Below are 21,414 nucleotides of genomic sequence, written 5' to 3' on the forward strand. Positions count from 1 at the left end.
ACTGGGTCACCGTGCTAAAATGAAATGAGGCTGATCATTTATAGATATGTGTGTGTGTGTGTGTGTGTGTGTGTGTGTGTGTTGCTGCTGTTGACCTGCAGGTGTTTGCTAGGCCCGCGGCACTGACTGACAGGTGGCACCGGGCAATTAAGACACAGCTACGCATTTAGCGTTGATGGACAATTAAAAGAATGTTTGTGACTTACCTCAGTGCCACACGGACTGAACTATCGTCCTGCCCCGAAGTCATGATTCCTTATACGATACTCGATTGAAAAAGAACAAAAAAAAACGGATTTATCTGTCTTGGCTCCTTGCCCTGGCAAAAGAGTGAGAAAAAAAACTGTGCACTCCCGGGCAGGCGAGCGGACCGAGCAACGGAGCTGTTCACTTCGACTTCAGCGTCGCCATTGCAAAACAAACAGAATATATCTTAACGGTGTTTTTAAACCATGACATCAGCGTGGGGAGGTGAGGCGGTGTGTCCTCATGTCGCGTTTACGTGCACCGCATCTCTGCGCAGTTCGGCCCGGATGCTTCAGCTCCGGCTCGAGCCCACATGCAGACTGCTGCTGCTAGGTGAGCCACTGCCGCGCGCGTATACGTGAACACACACACACACACACATACAAAAATGCACTCACGCGCAGCCGTGCCTCTCTGCTACTGCTGCCCGTTTACGCACTTGGGAGGGAGCCGCAATGCGTCAGCAAGCCACGCCCTCTCCGGGAAAAACGGCTGCGATATGACGTCATAACAAGGGTGTTTATTCACATTTTTTGTATAAAATTGGAAATACACTTTCATTTTTGTAAAGATTTAAATGCGTAATCACGTGATTTAGGTTGCTCTATACAGTTAATTGCACAATCAACCTAAACACATGATACATTTGATTACACTATATCAGGTAAATTCCTCATATATCAATCAAAATGTTGATTTAAGTCTCAACACATGAAAAGTATACTGCCAAATGTAACAAGTCTCTGCAGCACTTTTGGGTTTTTATTTTAATTCATTTGTTTAGAGATTTCTTATTTTGTATTGTTTATTATTGCTTTTTTCAAACTTTATTTTAATATAATTTTTGTCATTTCCTTTATTGTGATATTGATATGAAATTCCCCTTTTGTTCCAGCTGTGTAGTCAGATTGTTTTTCTTATTGTAACTGATCAAAAGTACATTATCTTAATCTTACGTCATGTTTTTAACTAATGCATTTTTTTACATGCATTGTCATCAACCAACCAATCAATCAATCGTATTATATTTAAAGTGTAAAATCACCATTAAACATGGTCTTAGTGTACTTCACAATTAAAGGAACACAGAAATAACAGACAACAAAACAACTGAACAGCCTTAAAGCAGTAATAATAAACAATACAAATTAGTCATCAAATAATCAAACATGTTTCAATGTTGGGGGTAGTTATTTTTAATCAATCTGATATTTAGTTAGTTTTATTTGGCATGAAGTCAAACAAACACATCCTGTCATTTGTGTAATACTTTCATGATGAGGTTGTATCTCTAAAACACCAACATGGATCTAAACTGGTTTCATTTAGGCCTACCGAAATTTGTTATTATAAAAAGCAAAACTTACAAACTTCATAGACAATTTACAAGATACATATTGCATGAACATATTAACATTAGAATAAAAGTATTGTATATGAAGTCCATATGAAACGTTCAAAAGTATTCATCTATGCACGTGAAATACATACCTGCAGGTTAGTGCCATCTATAAAGTAATGATCTGTATAAATGATGCTAGTTCACTACTTACTCACTTATGGGAACTTTTAGTGCCACCCAGTGGATATGAACCATCATGGCTCTGTGTGAGGACACTAAGTGGTGGAACAGTGGGTACACTACAACAACAACAACAGGGACCATAACTGATTTTTGAGGAAATTTCCTAGGTGCTGATGCAGAATGTCTTTTTGATTACATACAGGATTTAAAGGACGCTTTAAAGAGAATGGTGTGTCCCTCCAGAGGGCCCAGTTGACACCCACTGCAGGGCATATTGACAGGTCAACATTTAACATGAAACATTTAACATCATTTAACATGAATACTGGGCTTCTATAGGAATGGAATGCTCACCCAACTTTTGGCACATTTTACTGTGTAATTGTTAGCACATGTATCTCGTTGCTCTGCAGAAATACTTTAATACATTTAAAATTGGGCAGTGTATATTACACTCAATCTAACCTAAACATAATGTAACATCTACATGGGCAAAACTGCTGGACATGACTTATCAACACAATTGTAAGCAACAATATAAAAATGGATGACATTTTTTAAAGACTTGGGACACCCTTACTTAAATATACTTGTCAAAGACAAGGAAATATTGTTTTAAAAGAAATCATAGCTTGCAATAATAGAATTTATATTTAGATATTTAGTTTCTGGGGCCACTGTGTATTGTTTGTCTGTCCGTGTTGGTGTTTATGTGTTAAAAAGCATAGTAAAAATACTGTTATAAAAAAACTAAGCCACAGCAAAGCTGTAATAACACCATGAATAGAGGAATCCCGTTACAAGCCCAATCAAGTTACCGGGACAGGGAAGGCATGGCAAACTACAGGCTCACTAATGACTACACACGTCAGTGCATATTATAGTGAAGCCAAGCCAAAGACTGCATGCTGGCTGCTCCACAGAGACTGAAAATCTGTTTTCGATTTTCAAAATTTTGAAAATGTATACCCAAATTAGTTTAACTTCACAAAACAGAAATTAACCCAAATAATATGACTTTTTAGTCAAAACGTTTTTCTCCCATTCATTGCTAACCTGCACTGTGTGGGTCAGGGTCATCAGCTCATAACTTGATGATGTGTTGGCTCGGGTTTACATCTACAACTGTTACGTTTACACTCCAAATCATAACACTTCCCTTAGCTGAAGCTCTCACAGGATACACAATGGTTGGACACATTTTCTTGAACCTTAAAACAACATTTAAAGGGCTAGTTCACCCAAATTATATATACAAATAATTCAACTCTGGTGGTATCTAGCCTGCAGATAGGTTTGGTTTTACTTTTCCAAGTTTGCAGATATTGCTTTTGAGATGTCTCCCTTCACCCCATTACAATTTTGTGGTGAAGGGAATTCCATTTGTAGCTTCAATTAAAAGGTGCTCTAAGCGATGGGACGCATTTTTTAGGCTACAAAATTGTTTGTCACATACAGCAAACACCTCCTCACTATCCGCTAGCTGCCTGTCCCCTGAACACACTGTAAAAAAAACATGGTCTCTGTAGACAGCCCAGGCTCCACACACGGCAACAAAAACAAACTGTCCAACCTGCACCACCAAACATAGGAGGAGGGAGGGGCGAGCTAGCCTTGTTTTGTTTGACAATACTTCGAACGTCAACAAGAAGTGCCGTCACCCAACATCGCTTAGAGCACCTTTAATCTAGATTAATTGCAAATTAATGATTCAGGAAAAAATGGGTTGTTTCTGCCCCAATACGTTTTTTTGTAATTTGAGGGAAACTGACCCTTTAACCTGGTAAAGATTGCCTTACAACACAGCTAACACAGAAGCTATTATTTTATTTCATCTATTGACTTTTGAAATGTAAACACTTACTCAAAGCCTTTTCGTTTTGCATAATAAATGCAATACATTGTCTTCAAAGTGTGTATATTTATTTCCCAAAGATCACAGAACAGAACATGATCAAAGAGACATGGAATGTAATTGTACATACAGCATGAGCATTTCATACACAAAATATAAACAAAACAGTAGCAACATGAACACCTCTCATTTGTCATGAGGTCAAATGGATCTATGACCTATAAACTTGGTTTTCCTTTTCATAACACTCCTTACTGTCCACCCAACAATAAATTAACTTCATAAGTGTACAAAATGTCTGTCAGTATTTTGAATACATATACAAATACATTTTCCCTTTTTAAGTTCTTGCACAGGCTGGTGAGTTTTCAACAACTATATATATATACACACACAAATATGACATTTTGTGTGAAATCTGTAACCACAAAATGTGTTTAGAAATATTGGAAAATTTTGTTCCCATAAATATTAATGTTTTTGTGCCATTTCCAAATATTTTACTCATCAGAAAACTTGTACATTACAAAAAAAAAAACATCACTAGAAAATAATGATTGTTCTAAAATAAAACATTTAAAAAGGGAACACATCAGTTGCACAAACATGGAATGGGAATTTCTAGCTTGCAGTTTAATAAAAAACAAGACTGCATCAGAATTTTAAAAAATCTTGTAGTTGTTAAGATTTTGAAGTGCAAATTGAAGCGTGCCTGTGCAAATAGGATGTTGTAAACAAAGGTGCTTTGCTATTAAGTTGTTCAGGGCTACTTGGTCACCATTATCTGAGCTGCAAAAACAAAGATATTAATCATTATAAAAGGCATATTGTATGTGTGTGTATATGTAGGATAGCAGAAGTTATTAGCACCTTGATGCAGTACTTACAGTTATGTAGGCTATGGCACTGTCTGACCCCACCGCTCCATATTGTGCTGGGCGGATTTCCGAACCTTGCTAGAAAATTTAAAGATTTGAGCAACTCGTTCTCGCACTCTGCCATATATTTATATATATTTATCTTCTTTTTTATTTGAAAAGACACCCTTTGTGCAAACAATAGCAGCAGCGCACAATCAACTCTTTTGTTTTACACCAGCACAGATTAAAAGATTAAACCCATGTTAGTGATTTCAGCAGGAATGTGTTTTGAACGAGTTCTACAGAATGTGTACAGATATGAAAAAGTCAAAATAAAGCAGAAATCAGAGTTTTTCACTTCTCCATGTGTGGATCTGTAATCTTCATAAAATTTAAAACTACAGATCATTAAGGCTAGAATACAAACGTATTATAGCGTGGTATCTAAATAAAAGTCTGAGAGTCCAGACAAAAGATGGATGCTCAACTGCAATCATGACAAAAGTCATTCCCCAAAGCTTATATTTAATGTCCTTGAAAATACAGATCAGTTTGCTACTGTAAACAATGACTTTCCATTAAAGTACCATAATCTGTTCGTGTCACCTGATTTTTTTATGACATACTATAACTCTCCTGGGCTAATCATTATCCCAGCAACACCGTTCCAATCAACCATGCTCACCATAACCCTGGAAAGTCTTGCTCCAATATTTCCCGTTTATGATGACAGAGGAAATGATGGGAAACAAGAAGAATGCACAAAAGCCCTCGGGATGAATAAAGTATCTATCTATCTATCTAAAAGCAAAAATGAAAAGCAGACCAACTCCCAGGTGAGATAAAGGCAGATGGAAAAAGCAGATGTTGAGTGAGGGGAAAGTTCCACTTATAGCCAATCACCGGAGAGCTCATGCCTTTTTAGCTGGTGTTTGATTGCATCCAGCAGAAGGCAACATGATTATCTCTCCTCCCCACATCAGCAAACCAAAGGACAGAGTGGAAAGAGACAATCTCCCCAGTCTAATCTACATCTGAAGCGTCGTTGTCAGAGTGGAGGTGGTTGCTGCCTTTTACCCGGATGTAGTGGACGTGGCCTTTATCACGGGGTGAGGAGGCTCCACAGGAACAGAGCTGACCGGTGAACAGGTTATCGATGTCCTCCAGCTGCAGGCCCCGGGTCTCTGGGAGGCAACCCTGGACGAAGAGGATACCCAAAACAACCAGGCCGGTGTACATAAAGAACGCCCCTGGAAGAGAGACGAACATGTATTTTATTTTATTTTTTGCAGTTCATGGTTCTGAGCTATGGCTGCCATTTGCGTATGCATAATATGGGACAACATTAAAATAAAAAATGACAAAGATCAATGGATAAATGTTGGTTGATAGGTTTGGGTTCATATGAGATTTAAGGTGACATGACTTCCACATCCACACAGGCAAAGGGTGTTACAGAATTCAATTGGCGTCCAGCAGAATAAGATCATTTTCATTTTCAAAAACAAATGACAATGTGCTACCTAAAAACTGGAAAGTGAAAATGCAAACTGGGGTTTAGCATTTCAGTTTATTTAATGTCACAATGTCAACCTTTGTTAGATAAAAATGAAATGCCCCAAGCTGGTTTTGTGAACGACCCAACGATATGCTCAATTTAAAGCTCATATTATGCTTTTTGGCTTTTTCCCTTTCCTTTATTGTGTTATATTATCTTTTTTGTGCATGTTATAGGTTTACAGAGTGAAAAAGCCCAAAGTCCACCCCAAAGGGACTTACCATCTCCAACAGAAAACACTGTTCACAAACTGCTCCAAACAGCTCTATTGTAGTCCAGCCTTTACTTCAGAGACAAATGTGCGTCACTTTGTAACACATGTTATAATGCTCGCCTAGCTGCTAGCGTGGCACTCCCTCATACTCTGCTTCTGACTGGCTAGTAGTCCTTACCTAGCTACAATTATGAACCTGAAAAGGAGCATAATATGAGCACTTTAAGGACATTTGGGGTTGTTTATTATTAGATTTGATTGTTTATTATTAAATCTGGACAATCACTGTCTGATTGCAGTTTGAGCTTGTGTCCGACCTGTCTCTGCTTTCTTTGAGCGAATCAATGTGAGAGCGAGTGAGGGTTGTCTTCCTCTGGGACACTTTGACAGAATGAATGAAACATGTATTGCTGCATAGTGTTTCACACTGCTCTATTGAAAAGCAAACCAGGACTTCATCTCATCTCCCTCACCACTGTCCTGTTGCCATAAACGCCATCCACGCCTGGTTATACAAGGAGTAAAAAAAAACTAAAAACATTTTAGGATCAGGGTAAAGCAAAAGTTTCCCACTAAAGTTCCAGGGGATGATTTCCCAGACAACATATTCTTAACCCTTGCGTTGTCTTCCCGTCGACCATGCAACTTTTAGTTTTTCTAGGTGAAAATTTAAATTAAAATGTTTTCTTTGGTCGTCTTTTTCGACACTTGCCGCTTCTATTTCTTTCTATTTTTTGATGTTTTTCTCATTCTTTTTCTGACGTTTTTGAACTTTTTAGGACATTTTTGTCAATTTTTTCAATGTTCTTTCACCAATTATTTTTTCAAATGCTATACAATTTAATAAAACACCCAAATTCAATGAAAGTAGTTAACTGATCATTTATTTTACTTGTGAAGAGCGTTGTATGGAACCATCCACGTTATTGTTCTTTGACAATTTGTTTGAAAGAAACCCAAATTTCTGATATAGAAACTTTGAATATGGGTCAAATTTGACCCGAGAATAAAAGCAGGATAAAATAAAGAAACCGAGATACATCAGTAGCAGAACTGGAAGAAAACTGTACCAAGTGAACTGATTAACCAGGGGAATCCGTGTGAGCAACACAGAATAATGTATAGCTGAGTTTGAAATGGGAACAATACAATGAGGGTTAAAACCATTTCAAAAACAGCAAAAATCAACCTATAATGATAAAAACAAACACATGCTTTTCTGATAAAAATGCCTCGCCTCACACGTAAAAGCAGTTCATGATGTGACATGTAATTACCATCATCTTACCGTAATAGGTCAGATACTCAGCGACATGAAGGAAGGTCAGAGACACCAGGACGTTGAAGATCCAGTTGACCCCGGCTGAACAGGCGTTGCCGGTGCTGCGAGCCCACAGTGGGTAGATCTCCGAGTTCACTGTCCAAGGCATGGTGCCCATACCTAACACAAAGAGGCAACACATTATGTTTTTTCTTATTCTTCATATCATACACATAATAAATGGGTTAGGCATTTGTTAGCAGGAAGATTGTTTTTTCAGGGTCCAGTATAAACAAGCCTTCCCTTTATCTGGCAACTGTTTCCTGTATCGGCCAACAGGGTTTGTGTCACAGTGAAGTGAAAGGTGTGTGATGTTTTTGTGTTTTTCTGAGTTTAGTTTATTTCAATGAGTCAATCAATCACATAAATACACAACATCACTTACATGTATGTATAAGGGAATGTCCCACTCTGGCCACCTTTAAGAGCCAGGTAAAGGTGTGTCTTAGAGCTAACCAAACGTGCAATCTCCTCTGACTGCATGCTGTACCGTATTGGCCCAGTAGAGCATACTAATAAATTGTGTCTCCGTTTTAACACTTACTAATGAATTGTCTTGTTTTTCTTTTTCTTTCATCCTGTTTCTCCACATTTTATATAGCAAATGTTACTACTGTATATCTTTTGTCTTAGAGCTGGCTTAGAGCTGACCAACTGTATAATCACCTCTACCTGTATGCTGTACCGTACTGGCCCAGTAGAGCATACTAATGAATTGTCTCTTTTTTAACACTTACTAATGAATTGTCCTGTTTTTCTTTTCTTTCGTTCTGTTTTACTCTGTTTTATATAGCAAATGTTACTACTGCATACCTTTTGTCCTTTTTTATTGTAATTTCAATCTGCCTAATGGATTACAGATGGAAATTAGCCCTTGGGCTACAATCTGGCACTTTTACGTGTACTGCTGTACATGTTCATCAAATGTGCATTGTCCTGAAATAATAAAATAAAAATACATAACATAAATGGTAAAAAAAACAACCAAAAACAAAGTGTCACCTTAGTTCATGCAGTGTCATCTTAACTCGTTTATAATCAATACTGATGATCGAAAAAGGTGTAGGTTGAAGCATTTGCTTATTACACCTACCCTTTTTACATTCTATTTTATTCTTATTTTGTTCTTAGGTCCCTCAGAATATTATCAATTTTATAAAATGTATTATCATTAATTTCTGTATTTTATATACATATTATCACACATATGTGCAGAAGTAAAAAAATAAACAAAACAAATACAGTATATTCCCATTCATATACACATTGCCATTCATGCCTCGTGAATGTATTGCATAAATATGACTTAATAATTTATTTATTTTTAAACGGAAACTAGCTCAGAACAATCAAAGATGGTTTAGGCTGTAGTAAGATATATATATATATATATATATATATATATATATAGGAAGACTGTTGGATATTAGAAGTTTGAAAGACAATGACAAAGTCGTTTCAGACCTGGAGCAAAGAATGCAAGGTAGAGGATGAGGCCCAGCAGGACGACCCAGGAGTACGATGTTGGACAGTAGTTGTAGGCCCAGATGGGGCTATCAGTTGCCTCTGTCTGGTTGGAACACCTGGATGAAAGAAACATTGCAAGGAATGGAAACCAACATTTCTCTAAAGGTTTTGCAGATTGACCTACTTCAACTCAATCTTGATAATCCAGCAAAAAAGAAAATCTGGTTTGCAGGCAATTCTTTCTGCTGCATTTGATTTCTGTATTTTGAGTATCAAGTACAGTAGCACAAAGACAATGTGACTCCTTCAGCTTCAACTTTAAAGATGCTGAAAGCGAGCAAATTTGCCTTTCTTTGCTTTTATTAACTGCTACTTTGGATATTATGTCATGTGCAAAGCAATCTAACTGCAGTGCAGATCACAGGTGCTTCTACTGTAGATATATTTTTAAAGACATATCTGAAACATAATGATAATGTTGTAATGACAGCCACATGGATGCTGGGAGTATGTACTGTGACACAACCACACAGAAAAAGCGGTGTCTGACCTTCCCCAGGCGGCGTCTTCTGTGGACACTTGATTGACAGGAACGCAGGAGGAGTCATACACTCCGGTGCCGTTTTCACGATAACAAAATCCACAGTCCGGATCCAACATGCAGAGTTCACAGGATCTTGAGGACAGAGCTGAATGTGAAACACCTCACTTACATACTCTCAAATACACACATGTCCACACAAGGATGCCGTACTATTGGCTGAGCAACAGACGAGCACACGTATCACCCTGTCAGCAGCGATAATAACTTCACTCGTGATAAGGTAGTAAAGCTTTACATCGAGTTGAAAACAATTACCACAGACGCAGGAAGAACAATGAGATGGATCTTTGGTCAAATCACAACACAGGTGAATACAGGTACACCTCCGGGAGTCAAATTTAGCTCAATTTAAGTGCTTTTTATGCATTTGGATCATATGGGTGGCTCCAAAAGCCTTTTGGATATTTCAATATTTGTGTAATAGAAACTGGACTCATGTAAAGATAGAAATATACTTTTTGATTCCGAAAGGTTTACCAAGGAGCAGCTTTCCACAGATATCAATCATGAATTGTAACTTCACAATTTGAAGCCTGTATCACTATGATATTTAAGTAATTACATGTCAAAACCTACTTTTCCGGCGCACCTGGGTAGCTCACCCGGTAGAGCTTGCGCCCCATGTGCAGAGGCTCATTCCTCGCCGCAGCGACCGCGGGTTCAATTCTGACCTGCGCCCCTTTGATGCATGTTATTTCCCCTCTCTCTCCCCTTTTATGTCTAAGCTGTCCTACCAATAAAGCCCCAAAAGAATCATATTTAATCATTGCAATTTTCGGGAAAAATTTTCAACATTTTACTTGAAAAGGTGGCCAGATTTGATGTATTCAGCTCTGGGTCATGTGTAGGCGACGAGAGTGATGGTGATTCGAGAAATTTTGCTTGTGGAGAAAAAGTGAGTCATGTCCAGTGAATTACACTGAATCAACATTAAACACGACTGTGGCTTCTGTCAGTGTAGAAAGTACGATGAATTGCACCCTTTATGAAGCAAAATTGTGAGACTAAAAAGAAGATTTCACTCTTTGGGACTGAACAAGGAACCAAGCCAAGGGGACATTGAACTGGCCATAACTTGACATGAAGCCACATTGCCTACATACGCCAGGATCAATATCAGGATCACTAAGAAAAACTGTAAACTAACGTCTCAAAATGAATATGAATAGTTGATGGTAATAATTCTAATGACTGTGTAGCTTTGGTGGGTTCTCTTACCCATACAATCTGCAGGTTGAGTTTTGAGAGTCGACTGGGTGGAGGGTGATAGGCGGAGAATACTGGGCAGATAGCAAGAATCCGACGGCCAACAAAGTCAGACTCAGAGCAGTACCTGCATTAGAGAGAAAAACACTAAATGAAGCTCTGATGAAGAAAAAAATGTCTCCATAAATTCTGGATAAATAAATTCTACAGAGACTTCTGCATAAGACTACAAAGAAAATATAGAGAAAGACACTGTATCCTAGTGGCTTTCCCTGTCCATTGTATGTCCATCTGAATACTAATAATAACTAAATGCTATGGTAACATGACACAATACCTAATAGATATAAACTATCTCAATAAAACATCAAAATCTAAGCAAGACTTTCTCTATTTTAGAATGATTCTATTCTGTTATGGATTTAAAATCAACTAACCACTGGATTTTGAAAATCTTTAAATGACTGTAGGAATATCTAAATTACAAACCAAAAAGGCTGCCAAGGGTCAGGTGCCTGCGGCCCACTCTCTCCACCAGCCAGACTCCAACTAAGGTGAACACAAAGTTGGTAGCAGAAGTTGCAGCAGCCAGCCAGATTGCCTGTTTAACATCCCGTATTCCGGCCATCTGCAGAATGGTTGCACTGTAGTACCTAAAAAAAAGAGTGAAGAGGTTCAATGAAAAGCCAAATCAATTTGCATTCCAACCTCCAACCAAATCTCAGCAGAGGGTCTTCCAGTTAGACAGGTCAGGACATCTTAAAAACACAAAGGCTCTGATCTATCACTTGAGCTTTTTACAATAGTGGGCGATGTTGTCAGACAGTAGGTAGATAATTAAACGGGAGCTATTACAAGATAAATCGATGGGATCGACCTACATGACGGTGTTTATCCCAGACAGCTGCTGAAACATCTGGAGGCCGCAGCCAACGATAAGAGCCCTTCGAGTCGGGCCATGGCGAAGGATCCGCAAAATAACAAAGCGTCCTAAAGAAAAAAACAGCCAAAAAATTCCACTCATGTACCTACATTTTTTTAATGTTTGGCTATCGATGTCACTTTGCACAAAAGGCAGTTTTGTCCCATACAGACAAGCTCATTTTGTCAAGGCATTTATTTTTTTTCTGTTTTCACAGAAATATTTCACCTCCACCAGTCTCTTTCTCCTCTTCCTCAATGACGGTTTTGATGGTGTCGTACTCCTCGTCAATGTTCTGGCCCCCTCTAATCCGGCTGAGAGTTTGGCGGGCCTCTTGGTTCCTGCCCTTTTGGAGAAGCCAACGAGGGCTCTCCGGCAGGAAGAGGAAGCCGACGAACTGCAGCACTGCTGGGAAAACGGACAAACCCAGCATGTACCTACAGTGTGGAGAGAACGAGAAGGAGTGAAGGGTTGAAAAATACCGATGTGAGATGCTACAAGAGACATCTGCCACCGCTGATTCTCAAGGTGGGGTCTGAAGACTCTCAGAGGTCTTGGAGGGCATTACAGGGAGTCAATTTCAAGCAGCATCATCATTGTACAAATCTAAATCATAAACTAGGGCAGCAAAGACACACATTTGAGGATGTTCAGCGCATTGAAATCCAAACCAATCCCTGCATTTGTTTTTTTAAGTATCAGTATTGCCTTGATAAAACCATCCATATATATTAGGACTGCAACTAACGATTATTTTCATAGTCGATTAATCCATTGATTATTTTCTCACTTAATCGATTAGTTGTTTGATCTATAACTAAATGGTATTGCAGCACCTCCGGTTAAAAAATGTATCTCACTGAGCTCAGAAATTACATCTCGAGCGACTCGAGCGACTGTTCGGGGCGAGTGTAGGATTCCTCAGTGTAAAATGGCATTCGGCAGCTCAGCTTTCTCAAGTGTGGCTATCAGACAGTGAAATAAGTTGCCAACTGAGCTGATGACACTTATAAATTTTAACATTTTTTCATATCAGGCCAAAAAATGGCTTCTTTTAAAACAAACATGTTCACATAATGTATAGTAACTGATGTGTATGGGGGAGCATATCTGTAAATGAATGTTGATGAATGAATGAAGGGTATGATCATGTTAATGTTGGTTTTGGGATAAATGTGTTATTAAATTTATTTGTTTGACATCAGGCTGCCCAGGGACTACAGGTGGAAATTAGCACAAGTGCTACAACCTGGTAAAATGCATCTCTCCTGTCTAAGGTTAATGTATATTGTACATTGTCCCTGTTTTAAATAAATAAATGCGAAAAAAAAAAAAAGAAAAATGTCAAAACATGGTGAAAAATGTGGATCAGTGTTTCCCAAAGCCTAAGATGATGTCCTCAAATGTCTTGTTTTGTCAAAAACTCAAAGATATTCAGTTTACTGTCACAAAGGAGAGAAGAAACTAGAAGATATTCACATTTAACAAGCTGGAATCAGAGAAATCTTATTTTTTTTTAATAAAAAAATGACTCAAACGATTAATCGATTATCAAAATAGTTGCCGATTAATTTAATAGTTGACAACTAATCGATTCATCGTTGCACCTCTACCATATATGACCCTTTGTTTGCTTCGCCTGGGTCCTTCAGCTGTCAGAACTGCCCCTGACACACTAAAGCCATACAATGTTGTGAGCAAGCAAACATCAGAGTGCACAAAAATAATGCCTACCAATATTGGATTTTTTTTTTTTTAAGCCGAGCCCCAATAACAATATTTTAGAGTTGCAAAAGTTTAATAAGTGTAACCAAGATATCTCACAGTTGAACAATAAACTTGTCAGTACTCTCAGGTGGACAAACTATAGAACTGCAACCCCAATACTAGATAACCTCAAACAAAACCTTTGGCATTTCTCTACTGCGGTTTCTTGTAACAATTTGCCAATATCAATTTATCTGGGACAAGCTAATATTGACAATCAGTCATCAGTCACGCTCTTCACAAATAAAGAGACAGGGTAAACAAAACTAAAGAAAAACGCCTCTCATGGAAAGTTACTAGCAGTGAAGACAGTATAGTGGTAGAACCAATGTGCATACCTCCAGCCGTCGTGGCTCATGTAGCTGAAAGCTCCATCGATTACACTGGCAATGAACTGGCCACCAGTGAGGAAGAGGGAGTTTATGGTGACCAGCTGACCTCTCTGGTGAGGGGGAGAAACCTCGGCGATGTATACAGGAACTGTCATAGAAGCAATGCCTGATGCGGAAATCAAGAAAAGGGACAATAAGTTCTAATTCTATTCTGTTACATGATCCACAGTCCTATGTGATAATCCCCTCACTTTACCTGGATGTACGTATCCAAATGACACCAACTCACCTATGCCCAAACCAACTGTGATTCTGCCCAAAAGGAGAACCACCTTGTTCGGGGCTAAACTCAAGACGATGCCACCGATGCTGAAGATGAAACTGGCCAAAAGGATGCAGATCCTGCGCCCCAGCCAACCATTTAAGAAGCCTCCACTCAGGGCAGAGAGCGCCGCAGCCCCAACAGTACTGGAAACCAGCAGCTCCTGCCACAGAGCACTCAGGTTCATCTCCTCCTTCAGGAGCAGCATAGCCCCGGAGACCACCCCGGTGTCATAACCAAAGAGAAATCCTCCCAGGGCAGAGAAGAACGCCAACACATAGACGAACCCTGGTGTGGAGGCATCTTGGTCCAGGAGATCCCCACCAGTAGCAGGTAGAGGTGCAATAAGAGTCTGCTCTCCGCCATCCTCTGCTTTCTGCCTCTTGCTGCCCATTGAGCTGCTCATGTGCTTCAGGCTGTATTCATCGTGGCTGCTGGACATGGGGGAAAACCAGGAGTTAAGATAATTTGTCAGCGCATACAATCTCCCTCAAAACGTAGCAGTTGATAACAAAGTGGGCCCAAACAAAAGGAGATACTTATGCTGCATTATTTGCAATGCCAGACGTCCAAATAATCTTCAACTGGCATTTTCTTGCGGTCCAGCTCAGGAGAAGAAACAGGGAGCAAGCCAAAACCTCGACATTTTAACAGCTATACTAGCTAAATTTAGCTAACGATAACATTTCGTTATAAGCCCCTGTGGTCGACTTTGCGGTTCTGTTAGTAGGACTACAGCAGATTTCACTGCCATGTCATGTGAGAAATTTGCCTAAACGATGCACTTTAATGGCTTCACACCATAGCTTCAAATTGACTTTCAACGATTGTTTACAACTATGCTACCCTTAGCTCTGAGAGCGGCGGCCATGTTTCATGTTTATGTGTACGTCACCTGCCAGCTGCCAGCCCAGAGGCAAAAAGAGCAACCACCTACAAAATAAAAAGACTAAGTTGTCTCACGACTTATAATGTAAAAAATATATATATATTATATATATATATATATATATATATATATATATATATATATATATACACACACACAATAACTATTAAATAAGATGCGTCATTCGCATTCCAAATAATTCCATACTCATTCATTTTTGGAAGAAACTTGTCACTTTCTTTAGAACGCAGCGCCAAACTCCCTTTAAAGTCTATCATTTTTTGTAAATCCTTGTTTATCGGCAAATGTTGTATACGTGAAAACAGAAGTTCATACCATTTATTTGTCTACTCGGCAAATCGGCACACATGTGGCCGACCAATTTTTATCCCTGTATTTTTTAATTGTATAAAAAATATACACTTATTTTATTTACATGATTAATTGACCTATACATAAGTACATCTATTCCACTTTTACACAGAGGGTCGCCAGTTTGGGCGGGTGGTGAGAATATCTCAAAAGCCAACTAATATCTGAGAATGTATTAGTAGTAGGGTAACCTAGTGTTTATTTATTGATACAAATTGTGCATTGATCACAAGTGCAGTATGTGGGAAAATCTATGCAAAAGCATTTCTTTCTTCAAAAGTGTGTACAAGCATGAACATAACTACGTAGTTAGGCTATGTGTGAAGTAGCCTAGTTTTTTATTAACTATATTGAATATTTCCAGAATTATGCAAACGCTTTTTTTCAAAAGTTGGCTGTGTTGTAGCCTATATCAGCTGTTTTAGTTTTGGAGTAGTAGTTCTGGAGACATTACTCGGAACCCGGAACTTCGAATCTTTCCAACTTTACTGAACTACTGGCTGGAACAAATATTATCACTCACGGCAGATAAATATGAAACTCACACATAAAACAGATGATATCCGTGCAAAATTAACTGAACTAGACCAGTGAAAAGCGTATCCTGACCTGAAACAATGTTGTTGTGTCCTCTCCAACAAACAGGAAGTTTGGCGGACGGCCCCGGATCGATGGACTGTATGCCCGGATCATATGATGTTGCTTCAGCCTGAAGTCTTCAGGAAAGGAGGAACACGCCCATTTACATTGTTTAAATAATTTACCTGTGCCTCCACTATGATTATCACAGCAGACAGCTGTGTTACCTTATCATGCCTGTTAAACAGTAGGGATTTGCATTGCTCGAATTAGATATTAAGGCGGCGCAGTATGAGGAAGCACTCACAACATGTTTCCATATTAAGCGATTTATTATCCTAGAAAATGACTGATGAATTTGGGTTTTATTATAACGGCATTCCCCTCTTTTTTATTAGAAGATCAGGTGAACTGTTTGTCTTTTTTATTTGGTTATTTATGTCATAGGCAAATTAAAGTTATTTTATGTTTGCATTTTTACCCCTAAAAGAAGTTTGCTATTTCCATTTTTGACAAATTCAACCTGCCTTCATTCCAGGAAAAACAAGCAGGAAAAAAATTATGTGAATTACAACATTTTAATGTGGTAAAAGATTTAGACATTCAATACAACACTGTTATAGTCCCTATTTTTCACTGTTTATTATTTACAAAAAATATTTACTCAGTTACTAAATTGGACACTTGGTAATATTACTAATTTTAAAAAAAACCGCAGTTACACTGATAGATGCGCAATACAAATTAAAGACGACGGTGGCGAGAGAAGAACCGACAGAAATAAAGAATTAATCGCAGTTTTGTGTGAAGTGATGTATGCCGAATTTAGATATCACTTCAATTTAGCTGTAAAACGTTTGAATATTTGCTCTACTGGCTTAGTATATTTGTCAATTTGCAAACAAACATTCAAATTGCAATTCTTTGAATGTAATACGGCGCAAATCACTGCCAAGTCTATAACTGTTTTATAAATCGGTAAATCAGTAACTGACATCAGACTCCGGTGGGGGAGGCAGCTTAATGCCACTCGATAGCCCCTAAAAGTGTAAACTGTCAATCACAGCCAACGTAAATCGAGTTAAAAAACTATTCGGTTTTAAAATCTATGTAGCCTTCTGCCTACAAACTTTACCGAGAGTGGAACGCGGTTTGTCTGTGTGGCAGATTAGACGATTCTTCGCACCCCCCCCCGTGCTGCACGGTCTGCTTCGAGTTTCCTCTTTAACAGACGGGAAGTTTTTTCTAACCGGAGTCATATGATGTGACTTTAAGGAAGAAGGAACACGGTTGTCATAATCTCAGAAAGGACGTGGAAGTGGTTTTTCCCACAGAAACAACAGAGAGTCTACATAAAGAGGAACATGTTTCTCTGCCAGAAGAAAGTTAGCCGAGGACGGTGATGTCAACGTCTGAACCGAAACCCCGTCACACTGACAGCTTCTCTAGTCGTGACGGCCTGCCACTTATCCGTAATGTTACTGTAGCTAATGTAACATGATGTAACATAGCTAATATTAAGTAGGCTAATGTGATGTAATGAAATGAGTGCCACTTTACTCGTTTCTTCCCATGCTACTGTAGCAATGCTGCAGCAGTTTGGCCCGCCCGAAGCTCGGTTCTGAGGGATTGTAACGTTACTGATTGACTTAAATGCAACTCCTCAGCTGGAAAACAGCATGTTAAAGACCATGGTTAACAACGAGGAGTTAGAAGAAAGGTTGAAGAAACTTCTGGTGAGGCTGAAAATCCTGCAAGAAGACAGACAACTGTGCACACTAATACAAATAATTGAGGACCTGCTTTTCCTGGCGCACACCGACAATGGTAGGAAACCCATTCTTCCTGCATGTGCATCATGCTGCTGCTCATCATGAACAGGCACGATTTCCTTTAGCCATGTTGTTTGACTTAAACCGAATTTGTGGGACAAGTACTCAGATCCTTTACTTAAGTAAGTAGTAATACCACAGTGTAAATATACTCCATCACAAGTCCTGCATTCAAAATCGTAGTACAGATATTGTCAGATTTTTTTTTTTGGCTACTTAAAATATAAAAGTACTCATTATGCAGAAAAATGTCCACATCTATTGTTATATTATTGGATTATTATTTCTAATGTATTAGCATGTAAAGCATACTTTCAATGTTGGTGGAGCTTATATTATTATCTTCATACACTGTGGGGTACAGTAGTTTAATCTGTAATAGTGCATCATATTTTATAAACTGATCATATATTTGTAGGTCAGATCTTATTCTCTAAAGTAAGTAATATAAATGTAAAGGAGAAGTAAGTACAATATTTTCTTGTTAAATGTAGTGGAACTGAGCAAATAGTTACAGGAAATGGAAACACTCCAAGTAAAGTACAAGTACCTCAAAAAAGTACTTAAGTACAACACTTTACCATTGCTTTAGAGTGACTTTGTTTGGTCGTAAGAGAGTATTACTTGGCAGTTTGGGTGTCTGCACTGATTATAAGTTTAAGTATAATTATGGGACTTTTACTAATTCTGTTTTCTGCAATTTTAACCTTAGGTACTTTAATTTTACTGCACTACATTCAACACCCAATTGTAGTTGATAGTTTGCAGATAAAGATATGACACATAGAGACACACAGACACATTACTGTAGTAAAGTTTGGTCTGTGTTTATTCCAACAGAGCAACAACTGGTTTTTAATATTAAGATGGTACACAACTTATCAAAATACATAATTTACTTTTTGTACTCAAGCACACTTCTTTGATAATATTCATGTTATTTTATGTATTTCAAATATTCAACGCAGGACTTGCAATTAGGGATGAAACATTTAGTTGATTGGTGATTGATTGATCCTTGTTATTGCTTATTATCCGAGCCTTACTATACGCATTCAAAAATAAAAATGAGTGTAAACGACTGCGTCCCTTTCATTCAAAGCTAACTTGTCACGTCATATCTTATACTTTGTTGCAGCAGCTGAACTGTTTGAAGACAAAGATGTCCACGTCCCCCTCATGGTGGTGCTGGTGTCCTACATCAGCAGCAAAGGAGTCCAGCAGGTACTGTAGGACATCAGAAACCTCATCTCACATTGTGTTATTTAGTTGTCTTTTTGCATCAGCAGTGTGCTATTCAGCCATCTTGAACTTTGTCTGCCTAAATAGAGAGAACAGACTTCATGTGGTGGCTTTAAACACAGTTTTTTTTTAATGACAAATGTCCAAGTATCAGTCTGTGATGTTCTGAAAGGAAACAGAATAGTGTGCAATCTTAAACTACACACACAGATGTTAAAGTTTGTACAACAGCATCACCTACTAAGCTTAAAAGTCATCCAAAGGTGACATGCCTACACCTGATCTAGCATGTTTATTGTGTCTTGTGACTGCAGCTTATCAGAGGTGAGATTGGAGCATAACAAAAACCAAAACTCAGATTGTGAGTCAGCCAGTCATAACAGACTCATTTTAGGGATAAAAAAAAACAAACAGATTTTGAAGTATTCTGAGTTTCTCTCCTGTTGCTGTTACACAGTTTTCCTTAAGAGTTGTCGCCTTTTTATTTGGGCTTTTGAGCTGTCAGAGCTGTGTGTGTTGTATTTTTGTCAGATACTGTAAATCATGTAATGCTCATTTAGCAGGATTTTGTCTCAAACATGTTTTTGTTGACCATTTTTTTTACATACTGCAACAACGATTCAGCTGTTGCTTATATATGTATATGACATAACGCTTTAGATAGGGACAAAGGCTTATTGCTTTTGGCTCTGTTACAATCAAGTCAAACAAGTTTTTAAATAATTTTTTAGGTCTTCAGCTGGAAAATTGCTCGAGCATCTTAAATGTAAAATAGACATTGACTCCTCACATTGGCAAATCATCTGCAGGTTAAGTTGCACTTCCACCAGCTGATTTTTTCTTCTTCTTCATCTATAGTTTTATTTTGATAGTTTGACTTGCCTTTTGGCCTCTATTGTGTGACGGTGTAATCTTCTTGCTACAGGTGGGTTGGTCATTGCTGTGTCGTCTAATTGAAATATGCCCCGATACGCTGGACCAGCTGACCAGACCTCTGCAGGCAGCCAAGGACTGGGATGTACTGGGAGTGCACCAGTAAGTAAATACATAGGTGCTGTAGCTGTGATGAACTACTGTTAGTTGACGTTCCCATCGGCCTCAGCTGTACTTTGTGTTTTAGTGCTAATTATCCAATGCTAGCATTCTAACACCTTAAATTAAGATGGTGAACATAGTAAACATTAAAACATCAGCATGTTAGCATTGTCATTGTAGGCATGTTAGCATGCTGATGTTAGCATTTAGCTCAAAGCAGCGCCTCACAGCGCTATTGGCATGGCTGTAAACTCTTAGTCTTGTTAGTTCAAAAGGTAATTGTCCCAAAAAGAAGTGAAAAAAAAGTAAAAACTTTGAGAGTTATTAAGCATAATGTTGATTTTTGTTGGTTGCTTTGTGATGTTGAGTTTCATGGATTTTAAGGTTTCTTAGAAAATGTGTTAGAGTAAATATATAAAGTGGAAATTGATATATCCTCATCATCTCTTTTTTTAAATCGGTGCCAGCTTAATGCGTGTCCAGATTTAAAAACATCATTCCACATTTGAGCAGGCTACTTTTGAACAAAATGTGAATGAATTTAAGCCCCTTTACCTTGTCTACATTTGTTTTTCCTTAAGTTAATAGATTTTGGCAGGCACTAAGATGTTTCAGGTCCACATTGTTCTGAGGTAGTTTTCAGTTCCTGATCATTATAGGTAACCGTCTGTGGTCATGTAACAGTATCACACAATGTCAGTTGCATCTGTAAGTCACTTTTTCAGTTCCTTTTGTATAGCTGTCTAATATGTTCTCCATATCAATTTGTATTCCACCAAATGTTCAAGAAGTTCTGAGTACACGTGTGTCTTGGCTGCAGCCTTGGTTCATTTTTTGTCGGTCCTGATGTGTTTTCCAGGCAGATCCTGAAAGTACTATCTGAGTACAGGACAGACTGCAGAGTGACCATGGTTGGACTCCGAGCCCTGGCTCTCCTGCTCCGATCAGGTACAGGACTACACAGGAAATATGCTACAACACATCAGGGCATCACTCCTGCTACGAGCACTAGAAGATGGATCCAAGATTCAATACTTTATTGCCATACTTTGTTGTTCAGAATTTGCCTCAGTGTGCTCATGACAGAACAACAAACAGTCACAGCATTAAAAGTCAATGGATGAAATATATTAACAGGCAGTACAGAATAACGTGTGAGGTGCTTTAAAATACAGTGTTAGATAGCGCAAGCTCTCGGAAAAGTACTGGTGCAAAATTGGGGAGCCATTTAATAATTGGATGGTTTTGCAGTAAAGTCGAATTGAA

At 38.5% G+C, this 21,414-nt stretch overlaps 3 protein-coding genes across 15 annotated transcripts in view; 1 reads left to right on the top strand and 2 right to left on the bottom strand.

Moving 5' to 3' along the window:
• Positions 1-645, bottom strand: part of kif21a (kinesin family member 21A) — a 54,671-nt gene extending 54,026 nt beyond the window's left edge. For 3 of the 6 annotated variants that reach the window (XM_036003407.1, XM_031295309.2, XM_031295307.2), the window contains exon 1: positions 207-645. In XM_036003407.1, coding sequence (XP_035859300.1) covers positions 207-250 — 44 coding nt within the window. In that variant the 5' untranslated portion in view covers positions 251-645. The remainder of the gene's footprint in view (positions 1-206) is intronic. The other 3 variants (XM_031295311.2, XM_036003408.1, XM_031295308.2) reach the window with 1 other exon arrangement.
• A 3,031-nt stretch (positions 646-3,676) lies between these two features.
• LOC116046851 (proton myo-inositol cotransporter-like) lies at positions 3,677-16,564 on the bottom strand. Of its 6 annotated transcripts, XM_031295313.2 has the most exons (13): positions 14,739-15,111; positions 14,167-14,633; positions 13,884-14,043; positions 12,007-12,215; positions 11,738-11,846; positions 11,346-11,509; positions 10,869-10,983; positions 9,597-9,722; positions 9,044-9,162; positions 7,547-7,699; positions 5,564-5,736; positions 4,514-4,582; positions 3,677-4,415 (listed from the first exon to the last, which is right to left on the bottom strand). In XM_031295313.2, the coding sequence occupies exons 1-13, from the start codon at positions 14,747-14,749 to the stop codon at positions 4,407-4,409; spliced, it is 1,884 nt and encodes a 627-aa protein (XP_031151173.1). In that variant the 5' UTR covers positions 14,750-15,111; the 3' UTR covers positions 3,677-4,406. The 6 variants fall into 6 exon arrangements, with proteins under 6 accessions (XP_031151173.1, XP_031151174.1, XP_031151175.1 ...); XM_031295314.2 differs by lacking the exon at positions 14,739-15,111 and adding an exon at positions 16,070-16,564 and having other exon boundaries at positions 3,677-4,582; positions 14,167-14,630; XM_031295315.2 differs by lacking the exon at positions 14,739-15,111 and adding an exon at positions 16,070-16,564 and having other exon boundaries at positions 3,677-4,582.
• Positions 16,565-16,973: 409 nt separating this feature from the next.
• Positions 16,974-21,414, top strand: part of lrrk2 (leucine-rich repeat kinase 2) — a 52,450-nt gene continuing 48,009 nt past the window's right edge. For 2 of the 3 annotated variants that reach the window (XM_031295303.2, XM_031295301.2), the window contains exons 1-4: positions 16,974-17,866; positions 19,010-19,095; positions 20,039-20,148; positions 21,008-21,096. In XM_031295303.2, the coding sequence (XP_031151163.1) occupies positions 17,719-17,866; positions 19,010-19,095; positions 20,039-20,148; positions 21,008-21,096 (433 nt within the window). In that variant the 5' untranslated portion in view covers positions 16,974-17,718. The remainder of the gene's footprint in view (positions 17,867-19,009; positions 19,096-20,038; positions 20,149-21,007; positions 21,097-21,414) is intronic. The other variant, XM_031295304.2, reaches the window with a different exon arrangement.

This window comes from Sander lucioperca, chromosome 7 (genome assembly GCF_008315115.2).
Source record: "Sander lucioperca isolate FBNREF2018 chromosome 7, SLUC_FBN_1.2, whole genome shotgun sequence".
NCBI classification, from domain to species: Eukaryota; Metazoa; Chordata; class Actinopteri; order Perciformes; family Percidae; genus Sander; species Sander lucioperca.